Raw genomic sequence first — 12,915 nt, 5'->3', positions numbered from 1 at the left:
GGTTCTGTGTTTCACAGCTAACCACTTTTAGTCACGTCTATGTATCCAGGCTATACGTATTGACAAGCACCTATGGACTTTGGCAAAAAGCAAATGTATCATACTGTATGTCCATGTACATAGAGCAAATGCATCTTAGTACAGAGCTGAGGCATCCTCTTTCTTTCAGTGGAGCTTACAGCATCTGCTGTAATCTAGGAGGATGTACTGATCCAGTTCTGCTGATTCATCGTGTTTTTGCAGTTTATTACCTAGACCTGGATATAAGGAGGACCAGCAATCCAGCCAAAACCCCAAGTTTGGGGCTACAGAAGAGTCGGGGTGAATGATATTCTACGACCAGGGGGCAAGCTTTGTTGTAAAATCAAACTTTGTGATGAGTGTCAATCTAAAGCCAAGAACATCTTTTTTAACAGGTATGGATTAACTACAACACACATGGAGCAAATATATACAACTTTATTCAACACATACAACAATTAAAATAATTTGAGTATCTTCAAAGCATCAGAGGTACTTCTATTTCTCTAGTACTGGTGAGTATTGACAAAAATGCTCATTGCCATGAGCATCACTGTAACCAAGGGGCTTGGGAAAATTGATGTTGACTGGACATCACCGTAGGTAATGTAACACCACCACTCAGCAAGAACAGCGCCTGAGGGCCGGGGGCAGCGTAGGGCGCTGGGCCGCGGGGCCCAGGGGGCGGCACCTCCCGTCACCTGCAGTCCCGGCGGTGCGGCGGCACCACCCGCCCCTCCCGCAGGGGGCGCCCTGGGGCGGCGGGGTGCGGCCGGGCGGGCGCACGGGGGGCTTCACCCTGTCCCTTCGGACGGCCCTGCGAGACCTCCCCGAGCGGGAGGGCGGCGGCCCGCGGCGCAGGGGGAGGCAGCGGCCCCGCGCACCTGCTCACCTGTGCCCCGGCCGGCTGGGGGCCCGGCCCGGCCACTCCCCGACGGGCTCGGCGCAGGCGCCCTGGCGGCTACCGCAGGCAGGGGGCGGCAACATGGCGGCGTGAGCGGCGGCGGGTTCGGCTCCACAACAACAGCGGCAGCGGCATCGCTCGCGCCGCCGCACGCCCCGCGCGCCGCTCGCCCTCGCCGGGCCGCACCGCGCTGGGCGCCGCCCGCGCCCCCGGCCCCACGGCGGGGAGGCGGCCCCGGTCGGGCAGTCCTCGGCTAACGGGGCATCGGCGCCCATAATAATCCCTCATTATAGCGGAGCGGGGGAGCGGCTCCTGGGACGGTGCCGGCGCCTCGGGCCGGCTCCCTGCGGCCCCGCCGGGTGCGACTGCGGTGGATGCGCGGCTCGGCCCGGCCGGGCGGGGAGGCGGCGGCGGCAGGTGCCGGTAACGGCGGGGGGTAAATGGCGAGCGAGAAGCCGGTGTCGGGGCCGGACCCGCAGCCCGCGGGACTTATCTCCGTCGGGGCCGGCGGTGGAGGCGGCGGCGGAGGCGGCGGCGGCAGCAGCGTCGCGGTGATGGGGGAGCTGAGGGCGTCGGGCTCCGGGTCCGTGGTGCTCCCCGCGGGGATGATTAACCCGTCGGTGCCGATCCGCAATATCCGGATGAAATTCGCCGTCCTCATCGGACTCATCCAGGTTGGGGAGGTCAGCAACCGGGACATCGTGGAGACGGTGCTGAACCTGGTAAGCGGCCGGGCACCCCGCCCCGGTGACGCCCCGGCGGGCACCGGCCCGCGCAGCCCACCTCTCGCCGGGGCTGCCCCTCCGCCCCTGTGCCACCCGGCAGGGACCGCATCCTCCCAGCCCCCGTGTCCCTCCTACACGTACGGCCCTTCTGCAGCCATCCTTCCTTCCCAAACTCCTCGTTAATCCCGCGACCTGCTCATCTTCTCGTCCGTCGTGCGTATGACAGAAGCCCCCTCAGCACTCCCTAAACTCCAGGCAGGACCCTACCTAGAACAGACAGGCCACTCTTCCCCTTCCCAGTGCCTCGTCCCGGCAGCCTCCTGCAGAAGTGTAGTGTGTGCAATTTACAGCGAGAAAAATAAGGAGTTTAAGTAATTTGCAATTTCGTGTTAATGGACGCTGCCCTTTAACCTAGTAGCTTTCTCTTGAGACGAAGAGTGGCATGAATGTAGTATCTGGTTTTAATTGAAAAGCATTAAAAAAACCCAGCCTGAGCTGGTATCTTTTCTTGGTGGCTGAAACATGTGAAGGGTTTAACCCTGTTAGATCAGAGCTAGTTCAGCATTTTATGTGGAGGAAGTGGGAGAAGGGAGATTTTTGCAAGGATTTAATACGCTTTAATATCTGTAATAAAGAGTTAGTTGTATTGCAGTATTGGGTTGGGTTGCCCAAGTCTTAATAACCTGCCCTGTTTCCAAGACACATTCTTGTCTGCAAAAGTAAGTGTTGTTGCTACTTTAGTCCAAGGTCTGTGCATTACGAAATACTATTGTACAGAGGTAAATAGCTGAAACAAGGAGAAAATGCTAAAATGTAGCTCCTTAGTCAGCTGCTCACTTCATGGAGTGAAAGAGTTACTGCAGGACTGTATGACTTAATGTTTTTGCGCTACCTACACCAAAGCCTGAGGAACCTACAGAAGCCAAGCGAGTGCATCTAAAAATGAATCACTTTCAATTATGTGCAATTTGGTGCTGTTCCTGAATGCAAGATTTGCTGCAGCAAAGCTTTTGAAGCAGTTCAGTCAATGAAATACCCTCAAATTTTGCACATAAAACTGGATAGAAAAATGACTGCTCAAAACTGAATGGTAATTAATTGAAACTGCCTTTGTTTCAAATGAGTTTAATGCTTCTAATCTCCAATCATTTTATACAAAGTCATGTAAAGAATATATTTTGTTTCAAACACTTTAGAAAGGTGTATTCTTCAGTCTGACAGTTATTTGCATTTGACCTAGCACAGACTGAATGGAAAAGCTGCAGCATGCAGGGAAGGACGTAATTTGGTCAGATCATTTTAATATTTATGGCAAATCTGAACACACAGGGTTAAAACTGATAGTTTTGTGAATATGTCAGAACAGTGATCTGGTATATTTCCCATTCATCTCTACAAGCTGTTTGTTTGACAGCTTGAAATGTGACTTGTAAATTTTATTTTTGTTCTTTGTATGTGTGGTACAAGTATGGTACAAGTCATCATAACTTCATTGGTTTATTACTCATTTCTTTAAATGTAGCACTCAAAATTTAAGTTAATGACCTGCAGTTATTTTAGTAACTGGCTTTGTGTAGATCATGACAAAGATGTTTAATCCTTTTCTAGTTTTCTTTCTTCTTTCATTCTTACTGATATTTAAGCTCATTTTAATTCTGGCTGTTAGTGCACCAGCAACTGGATTAACATTGCCTTGTCTTTGATGGAGAGGTTAAGAGTATTGTTTGGTGTCTATGTGGAGGACATCCATTGCTTGCATGTAAGATAGACCTACTAATCAGTTCCTGTTGCTGAAAACAATGTTTCTATTTTAAAATAAACACAAGAGTGTTTAACAGTTCTCTCAGCACTGGGAGATGTATATGAATGTGAAACTGCTTGTGAGTCTGCTGCAGCAGCGTTGCATCCTGGATCAGTCATTACTTAACAGATGGACTCTAATATACAATAGTCACTATTCCCAAAGCAGAGAGAGGCTGTATTGTGTCTATAATTTTTTTTTCCTCAGGGCAGTAAATGCTTCAAAATTAGGTTTTTATATTTTAAACTTAATTTACTCACATGTGAAACAAGCAGTGAATATGGCAGATATAAAGTAAAACTGATGACATATTCCTAAACTACTAAACATCATCTCATTCTGTATTAAGGATTTTAGTAGCAACTTAAAGTAAGGTGCATTTTTCTGTTTTAGAAGCGTTCTTCAGTGGGTAGCTGGGGGTAGAGAGAACTATTTGGTTTGGTAGTTTTGTTGTTTTGGTTTTTTTTCAGTCTTTACCTGTACTACTCCTGAATGACTTTTGATGCAGGTATGATAATGAGTGAACAGTGATCTTGTTTTGATACATCAGTTGATATGTTAAGTCTCTCAGAGAAATGTAACTTACATTATGCCATATTGGGTTGCTATAAGCCATTTGGTAATAGCTTTTTAGTGTGAGAATTTTGCATAGCTGAGATGTTTTATTATCAGAGAGAATCAGAAGTTAAAGATGGAGATGCCTTTTAAATTTTCTTATCAGAGTTTATTGCTGTCTTTTGTGTAAAGCTTAAATAAATCTGTTTACTCTTCCTGCATCTGCATGGAAGCAGCAGTAAATGTCCGAGACAAAACTTTGTTCTGGTTTGCCCTTGTCATGGAGGTCGTCACCCTTCTTTCTTGTGAAGCTGGGCTTTTAGGGTTTCTCTTGAAGAGTTTTTACCTTTGCATGTTTGTTTTGGTGGCCCACACTGTGATCTCTAGTACTGGATTTTGGGCTTAACTCATGTAGTACCTTCTGATACTGATGGAAGTAGTGATTTATTGTATCTATGAGGTGAGGAAGTGTATTTTTTACAGTGCTGAAAATCTTTGTGGTCCAGTATCTTGTTGGATTTTCAGCTTTGCCAAATTTTAACAATGAACTGTCAGATCAGACAGTATTTTGTTCTTGGGTATTCCTCCGTTGTTTGTGAGATTAGTTGTTTCTCTTGATGCTTTTCTTAGTGTTTCCTCAGAACCTGTTGTGTTCAAAGTTCTGTTCAAACTGGTCAACTTGTTCAGCAGAGTGTCGCTTTGTAGAATATCTAGTACTGCTTGTGTTATTTTTCATTGTTTAGCATTATCGTGAAAGACAGTGGAGAGAGAGTTCAGCCTTTTATATGCCAATGCCTATGAAGGACTCAGTTGTCCTTAGAAAGACCTGATGGTGTTAGTACTGTGAAGGTCAGAAGATCTTAAGAATCTATGAGCTGAAAGTTTTTTTAGAAAAATTTTATATAATATGGTATTATTTTTACATTTCTGGAAGTAGGAGGGAATGTCTCATTGTATCACATGCATTCTTCTGTGATGGTGCTTATTTTGGTTTTGGTCCATGGGTTTAATATGAATTCCCAGGCTCAGCATGCTCTCTCTGAGATGTGTGTTCACTGACCCTTGTGTGCTGCAAAGCACCAAACTGGAAAGGGCTTTCCTTAAAAAATGTGTAATCCTCTAATTGCTCTAAGGGATTTCTCTTTGGAGATATTTTGACACCAGTTCTGTGCTTCTATTGTCGAGGAGACCCCTTTGAAGAGCTGTGTTAGTTTTCTTAGGGTGCTCTCAAGGATGTTGTTATTGCACGGAAGATGTTCTCATTTCTGTTAGACTGATTTTTAAAATAAAATTCTATACCATGTGCTCCAGAAAATGTGATATTAAAGTGGAAGTGGGTCAGTCTGTCTACCTATTCTTCTACTCTGTCTACTTTTGTTTTTCTTATTTCCTACAGCAGAGTTTCCACGTATGGCTTTAATTAGTTTCCTTTAATATACCTTGATTGGTCTTCTATTATTTTACTGACTTGCTTTCTCAATGCTCTGCTTTTCCAGTATTTTAGTGGTCTTGGGAATTTTTTCTTCAGTGTACATTTTGAACTGACTCTTGTTTGGCCATCTTTGATCAAATGTAACTATGTGAGTTGCATTGTTTCTTAGCTTTTAGGAACCTTTCTCTGTTCCAGTTTGAATTTCCTAGCATCTGTGATTTTGTGTTTTGTAGTGCTGATTATGTGGCAGTACACAGTAAACAAGGTGAACAGGAAGCTGAATGATACTAAAAAGTTGTGACTGGTGCTGAAACAAGCTGCTCATTTTGCCTGTGCATCTTGAACAGATGATGTGATGCAGATGTGAACAGATTTCAATCTGATACAGGTGTAGCTGACCAGGGTTCTCCTTGTGCAATCTGGAAAGCTTTTATATGGGTTTTGTCAGGCTAGAGAGTGCTTGTAAGAAGTAGGTCAAACACCAGGCTTAGTTCAAAAAGTCTTTTTCTGTTCTTGTTGACTGCAGCCCACACTTCTGCCTAGCTCTTCTCGTTTTCTTGGCTGTTCCATCCTACTTCAGTGTTAGTCACCCATCACAAGAGGTAAGCCGTTTTTTAGTGCTCTGTCACATTGTGTACTCGTAGGAGTGGCATTTGCAGTTTCAGAGCAAATGAGTTGAATTATGTGAGATCCTTCTCTCCCTGCAGGCTTTCTGTAGTAGTGGTCATAAGGAAAAATGTAAAGGGAGGCCTGTGTAAGAGATGTTTTTGGTTTTTTTTTCCCTTTGGTACTTCTTTTCTTCAGAGATTGGTTAAGGGTTTTCTTAAGCTATAACTGGCTTTGGTATCTGAGTTCTTTGAATCCATTTATAGTTTTGGTTACTGCACTGTCCCATGTCACAGTTCTACTTGCAGGTGGGGAGGAAGAAACACTTTTGTTCATTGGACACTGCTGTAGTCTGAGAAACTGTGGGCCTCCTGAGCTGTAGTCTCTGTCATATGACTTGTTTTTCTTGTGGAACTAGCTTTGCAGGCTTGAGAATCTTATTCCATTTCTTGGTGTAAGCTTTCTCATTTTGAGTGTAATTCTCTGCTGATAGATGGTACTAATCAAAAAAGTGAAGTTAAGGGGTATTTCAAAGTTGGGATTTTTTGGGGGGTTTTGTTTGTTTGCTTTTTGTGTGAGTTTTGGTTTAGGTAATACTTAACTGAAGATGGCAGTCCTTGTCCAAGTTACTGTCTGTCCCACTGGTCTCTTGGTATCCTGCTCATCTATCCAACTAATCTCGGGACATTGCTGTGCAAGTTCCAGAGCTGTATGAAAAGAGAGTATCTAATGTGAGAGTTTATCATAAATTCCATGGGCAGCTACTTTAGAGTCCTGTAGCTCTTGTCATTATTTAATGCTTCTGTGAAAAACTTAGTTTTGATTACAGAAAATCTTTGAATGACTGAATGCTCATTTAATTATTTTATTATAACTGATTTTTGGGGGCTTTTTTATTTCATTTTTGGTAGTAGGTGTTTATGGCTGAAAAGTTTTTTCAATCCTTCTATCAGTCATAAAGCACTAATGGTATCTCAGCAGGTGGCTTGGAATCTGCTGTGGTTCTTGTATGATGGGTTGATATATTTCTATAGGTGATAACTTTTAAAAATCTGTTATGTTGGCATGTAACTGAATGTTCCTTAATGCTTAACTCTGAATAGCTATTTTCTTCTTAGCTTTACATGTTGATTTTACTTCTCACTTGTCTTTACAAGATTCAATACATGGATTATAAGGGAGGTGAATACCTAGAGGCTTTTTTATTTTTGTCACACTGAAATAATAAAGTTGTGAGACTTGTATTGAAAAAACACCTGCAATCCTTGGCCTTTCCCCTTCTCCCTCCTGAGACTCTACCTGTGTTTTATCCCTTTGCACCAAGCAAAGGGTTAGCACCTTTTCTATCAAGATGCTATTTTTATGAAATTGTGACCTGATACCCTATTTAAGCCATGTGTTTTACAAGACTAAGAATTTAGCTGTGTATTCAGTTATACACTGGTCGTTCTCTCTGCCCTCCATATTTTCACCTGTCTCTGCTTTCAGATGAGCACTCCAAGGGGTAGAAGTTGGGGCTGTGGCAAGGCTGAGGTCTAAGAGGCTGTGGTGCAGTTTTTTCTTTCATGTTAATGCTTTACAGTGTGTTCACTCATACATCTCAAATATATGAAACACTTTCTATATTGCATCTTAAAAAAAACCAACGAAAAACTAACACCCAAAACCTGCATAATCATCTCTGAATTCCTTTCAAAGTGTTTGTTCCTCTTCTGCACTGTATTGAATTTAGTCAAAGTGGAATGAAATCTGTGATTGGGTTAGTAGCAAAACAGAATCTTTTCTGATAGATGCTGTGTACAGTATTAACAGAATGTTAACTTAATAAGCTATTTAAGCTATTTTAAATCAGCCTCTTAGTCTTACCTGTTCATTGTTTGGTTCTGCATTTTTCCATTTTGTATTTTGGCCTGTCTCAGTAAATCTATTTCAGATTAATTTGTTGCTCTTCCATTAGTGTACAGTGTTTTATTGTCCTTTACACAGAACAGCATCAGCTACCTCATTATATATTGAATGTGCCTGATGGCCAGAGGGTCACTGTAGTAGTGTCTGTTCACTCTGATGAAGTTCCATTTATTTTTTTTTGTGAAATTTGATCATTCATTACTATTTGTTTTTATAGAAACACTCCATTGTGGAGCTTTACTAATTCTTGCATAGACAGAACCTTTAAGCTTTCTTTAATTCTGAATCAAATTTAGAACTTGCTTTTATAATCAGAGGCAGCAGATCTCTTGAAACATCAGTTTTGAATTCGATGACCTACCTGCCACATCTGTCTTGCAAGAGTTTGGTATAGATGTCCTACAGTGATCTGATACATAATCATCAGCATAAAGATAATGAAAAATTTAAAAAATATTTTATTTGTGTAGAGTCTCATATTCTTTCCTTAATGATAGCAACATCCACTTCAACTATAGGATTAACAGGGATTTCAGCTATTTGAACTATAATTTCATAAATTCAGTTTAAGAAGATTTTAATGACATTAATGTCTAAGAGGAAGATTATTTATTATTTCTAGTAGAGAAGCACCTTGACTTCTGATCAGCCTACTGATTGCTAAAATTGCATACCACTAATTTTTACAATTTAGCATTTTTTTGTACTTTTGACGTAGATGGAAAATAATAACCTTTGGTAAATAAGTCTAAGTAGCTTTGGTGTTACTGAGGTTTACACCAGCAACGTCAATTTGTTTATTTTAATGCAACCCTATAATATAACTACCCTGGTTCGCTTTAAAATTGGGTTGCATCACTGAAATTGTTCCAATGTGACAATTCACTGAAAGCTTGTATAAATGCGAGTGTTGCTAATGCTGTTCAACAGCTTACAAATGCTTGGCATCTGTCTTTGCAAAATGATGTTTCATTCACTGCCCTTTTGTTTAACAGTTGAAAGCCTTCCTTAACTATGTGGAATAAGTATTAAGTTTTGGAATTAGCTGGAAGTGAGATATGGCAAAATATTCACTTGGGGGTGAACTTGTTATTCACATCATGCTTTTTGTTACCTCATGGCTTTTGTAGTGCTGGGACAGTGTAGACAGAAGGATGGAAATAATAATTCTTTGAGCAGATTCTTCTAAACCAATGAGGCATTGTAATCAGTTTTATGTGATCTCACTTATTTTTTTGCTTTACAAGTCTTCATATTCTGTGACAAATACTAAATTATGCAAAGTTTTCCAACTTTTATTGAATTTTGATTACCTGCTTTAAGAGCCGCTATAGCAGGTTTGTCTTTTTTTAGGTTTTGTTTCATAAAAAGAAAATAGTTTGAATATAAACACAAATATGAATTTGAAAGCCTGTCTTTTGATTGAGAAAGGATCCCATAAAACCTGTTGCAACAGATTCCTACTACAAACTTAAAGAAAAAATAAAACGTGCTTTCATTTAATATACAATAGTAGCCACGTTCAAGATAGTAATGACCCAGCTGAGGCCAAGCTGTTTTGTATTGCTCATGTCTGACCAGTCAGTTTACCCTTAATCTTAAACAATATATAGTGTGGCTCACTGCATTAAAAAAAATAATAATCTTGATTTAATTGGGAGCAAAAAATCTCCCTATGTCACTGTTAATGTTAAAAACTTTTAATTGAAAAAAAAAAGGAAAAAGGATTACTTTGAAATCAGGGGTGCATTCCTGCTCAAAGTCAAATGTATGTTTTTTATAGCTGGAAGAACAGGAAAGCTGTCTGCCCCTTGCAGTAGGACAAACACATCAAATGGAGCTAAGTGCTATGTCAGCTCCAGTTGCATAGCATACTCGTAATGGGAGCAAACATGTTTAATTGCAGGAATTAGATTGTTGAGAGAATGGGTAAAGAGGTTTTGGCTGAAAAGAGAAGAAAGCCTACTTTATTGAGAAAAAAGTCAGCTTCATCCCTCTTCAAGTCATAATTTTTTATGTCAATAGTGAAACTTAATGAGGGGCCTCTGAAAGCTGCATTTTTGGCTATGTTAATATATGGAATAAGGAAGAAGGTAAAGAACCTTACCAAGTGTTGTGTTACACTTTCAAGGCTGGTGGCTTTTGCCATTTTCTTGTGAGTCTGAGAGCTCCAATAAAAGCTCAGCACCCCCTCTTTTCCTTCTGTTGTTCCAGTGAAATAAATTACCTGTTTTTGTAAATGGCAAGATGTGTGCAGTATTTGAGTCATATCTATGACTGATGGTTTTTTGGCTGTTAATATTCATCTCTGGATTAGCTGGAATTGATGGAAATGTTGGTGTAAGTCTGCATTGGATTGGGTGAGGTGCTCCAAGCAATATGCTCAGGATGTGGGAGATGTTTCATTCTTATGTTTCCCTTCAAGAGACTTGTGGAGCCCTTGCCCCATATTTTAGTCTCTGGAGTTCTGAAAATCTTTGCTGCTGCTGGTTCTGTATCTTCAGCTATGGCATACATATCTTTGAAGAACCTGCAGAAGTCCATCTGTTGTTTGTTTTGTTTTACATAGCTTATTAAGTGATTTGAAAGACTTTCTTATCAACTCTTTCTCATGGAAATGTTGCAGTCTCCATTGCATCATTTAATAACTTAGAGAGCACTTTGTGAATGCAGAAGTAGACTTACAAGAGGACCCTGTTAGTGTTGAGTCTGCTGCCCAAGGGTGAAGTGAATTCAGTCCATCTGAAAAGAAACTGTATCATGGTATCCTGGGCTCATACCCCTGAAAAGGGTCTGGCTCCCTTGTGTCTACTCCCTGCCCACCCTACCCCCCCCTAAAAATATACAATTATAAGATCTCTTCAAACCTTCTTTTCTTGAGGCTAAATAATCCCAGCTCTCTTCAGCCTTTCTTTGTATGTCAGATGTTCCAATCCCTTAATCATTCCCACATTTAAATCTTTATTCTCCTTGTGCAGATAAGAAAAAATGGAAGGTAGACTCTGGGAAGCCTTTTATATAGCAATCCTCTTCCTCATCTCACAGTATGAGCTGTAATATCTACCACAAATAATCCAATGTACCAATGCCTAACTCAGCAAAGGAAAATTTGCACCACGTGCAGCCGAGAAAGAAAACAGACCTTGGTGAGCCGCAGCAGTGAGCGTTTGCTTGTCATCCGTGTCTGCTTGCTAATAGATAGTCTTGGATGAAACACAAACCCAAGTCTGTCTGTTGATTCTGAAAATCAAAGTTACTGCTGTATGTAAGCTTATTTCTTGGATTTCAGAAATATAAAATGTAGGTACATTTAATATTTTGCTGAGAAAGTACAAAGTTAATGGCATAATGCTCGGTTAGTGAAACTTTGTGGCTCTTTACATATACTATAAATACTACCTTATTCAAAAAATTAGCTTGAAATGAAATTAAACTAGAACTGTTAGCGTAGTTTTCAGAGCAATAGGTACTTCATGTTAGAAGAAAAATTAAAAATACAAATTCAGTATAGAGCCAAGGCTGTTGAAATTCTGCATTGAGTTTGTCGAAAATAATAGATTCATGAATTTATATATAGTCTAAGATTTATATATTAAATATTCAATAGCATTTCACATGCATATAACTGTATGCAACTTAAAAACTGTAATATATGAAACAAAGATGATTGCGTAACAAAATTTTTATAGTTCATATTCCATGAACAGAAAACCATTTATTCAAAGTAACTTATCATGTACAGTAATAAACACATTGTAACTAGAACAATGTGTAGGCTTAGTCACTGAGAGGTAGTCAGTCTTTCATAGTTGATACAGTACAGTATTTGACATTTTAAACACACTGCTCACTGAATAGGAGCTGATGCATTCTTTAAAATGGATCAGTGAAGTTGATAATTGCTGGTATTTTCTAAAACCCAGAAGCAGGTTATTCCCAGTGCTCACAATTGCGCTGATTTCCCTTATTATTAGTCTAAGGGGTTTTTATACTTTCAAGGCCAGGTTGGGTCATGCTTTGAGAAACCAGGTCTATGGGAAGATGTCCCTGCCCATGGTAGGGGGATTGGATTTAGATGATCTTGAAGGTCTCTTCAAGCCCAAACTGTTCTGTGGTTCTGTCATGATTCTGTAACAAGGAAAAAGGAACTATAATAAAATAGTTTGTGTTTGTTTGCATTTTTTTCCTCAATAAAATATGATTAAATTCTATTTAAGAATAAATTTGGATATACTCAGTTGCTGTCTCATTTAAAAAAGTAGTTTTCAAGTCTGTAATCTGTTTTGTTGCTTGAAGTTGTAGTTTAAACTTCCACTTTTTCAGAAACCCAACAGCTCAAACTAATGCAAATATGTCTATAATGTATGAAGAGCCTTTACTGTACCTAAGCACAATCAAGAAGAATGGGAAAGGGAGGAAGCAGAAGTTTCAGCTGAGTGAGGCTGATAACTTTTAGGCTGTTGAAGCTGATATATTCCCAGGTGAGTCTTAAAAAAAAAAATACCAGAAATGTATAAAATTTATCCAAATTATTAGTTGTTTAGATTAAGTTTAGCTATTGAGAAATGGTACCATTAAAAGGAAGCTTTATATTAAAAAATTAAAACTTAACAGCATGATGGGAAAATCCTGAGTACAACAGGTTACCTTTCAGTGTCCGCCTGGATTTACAGAGACCTTGAAATGACTTGTTACATGATGTTTTATTAATTTTTTGAGGTGTCTGAGGGAATTTTCACCATCTGTTAATACCAGAGTCTAAGCCAGCATGTGGGTTTCAAAGTGCTCTGTGTTGAAATTTTTAAGTAAGAAATCCTTCTCTTAAAACTAAATGCAGTTAAGAGGTTTCAGAGTGTATATAGAGAATACATGTTATAGTCCAGATTTAAGCTCTTGGATCATTTGTCATAGCTTTGCTTTGTGGTCCTAGCCTGTCCTCTGAAGTTAGGATGGTTGCAAGTAC

At 40.3% G+C, this 12,915-nt stretch overlaps 1 protein-coding gene across 13 annotated transcripts in view; it reads left to right on the top strand.

The window, feature by feature from the left end:
- Window positions 1-1,097: 1,097 nt before the first annotated feature.
- The window catches only part of NBEA (neurobeachin), a 453,637-nt gene continuing 441,819 nt past the window's right edge, over window positions 1,098-12,915 (top strand). For 9 of the 13 annotated variants that reach the window (XM_030944908.1, XM_030944837.1, XM_030944889.1 and 6 more), the window contains exon 1: window positions 1,098-1,647. In XM_030944908.1, the coding sequence (XP_030800768.1) occupies window positions 1,366-1,647 (282 nt within the window). In that variant the 5' untranslated portion in view covers window positions 1,098-1,365. The remainder of the gene's footprint in view (window positions 1,648-12,915) is intronic. The other 4 variants (XM_030944898.1, XM_030944872.1, XM_030944845.1 and 1 more) reach the window with 1 other exon arrangement.

Source organism: Camarhynchus parvulus, chromosome 1 (genome assembly GCF_901933205.1).
Source record: "Camarhynchus parvulus chromosome 1, STF_HiC, whole genome shotgun sequence".
NCBI classification, from domain to species: domain Eukaryota; kingdom Metazoa; phylum Chordata; class Aves; order Passeriformes; family Thraupidae; genus Camarhynchus; species Camarhynchus parvulus.
The sequence above is the reverse complement of the archived record's forward strand: the minus strand, read 5'-3'. Positions and strand labels throughout refer to the sequence as shown.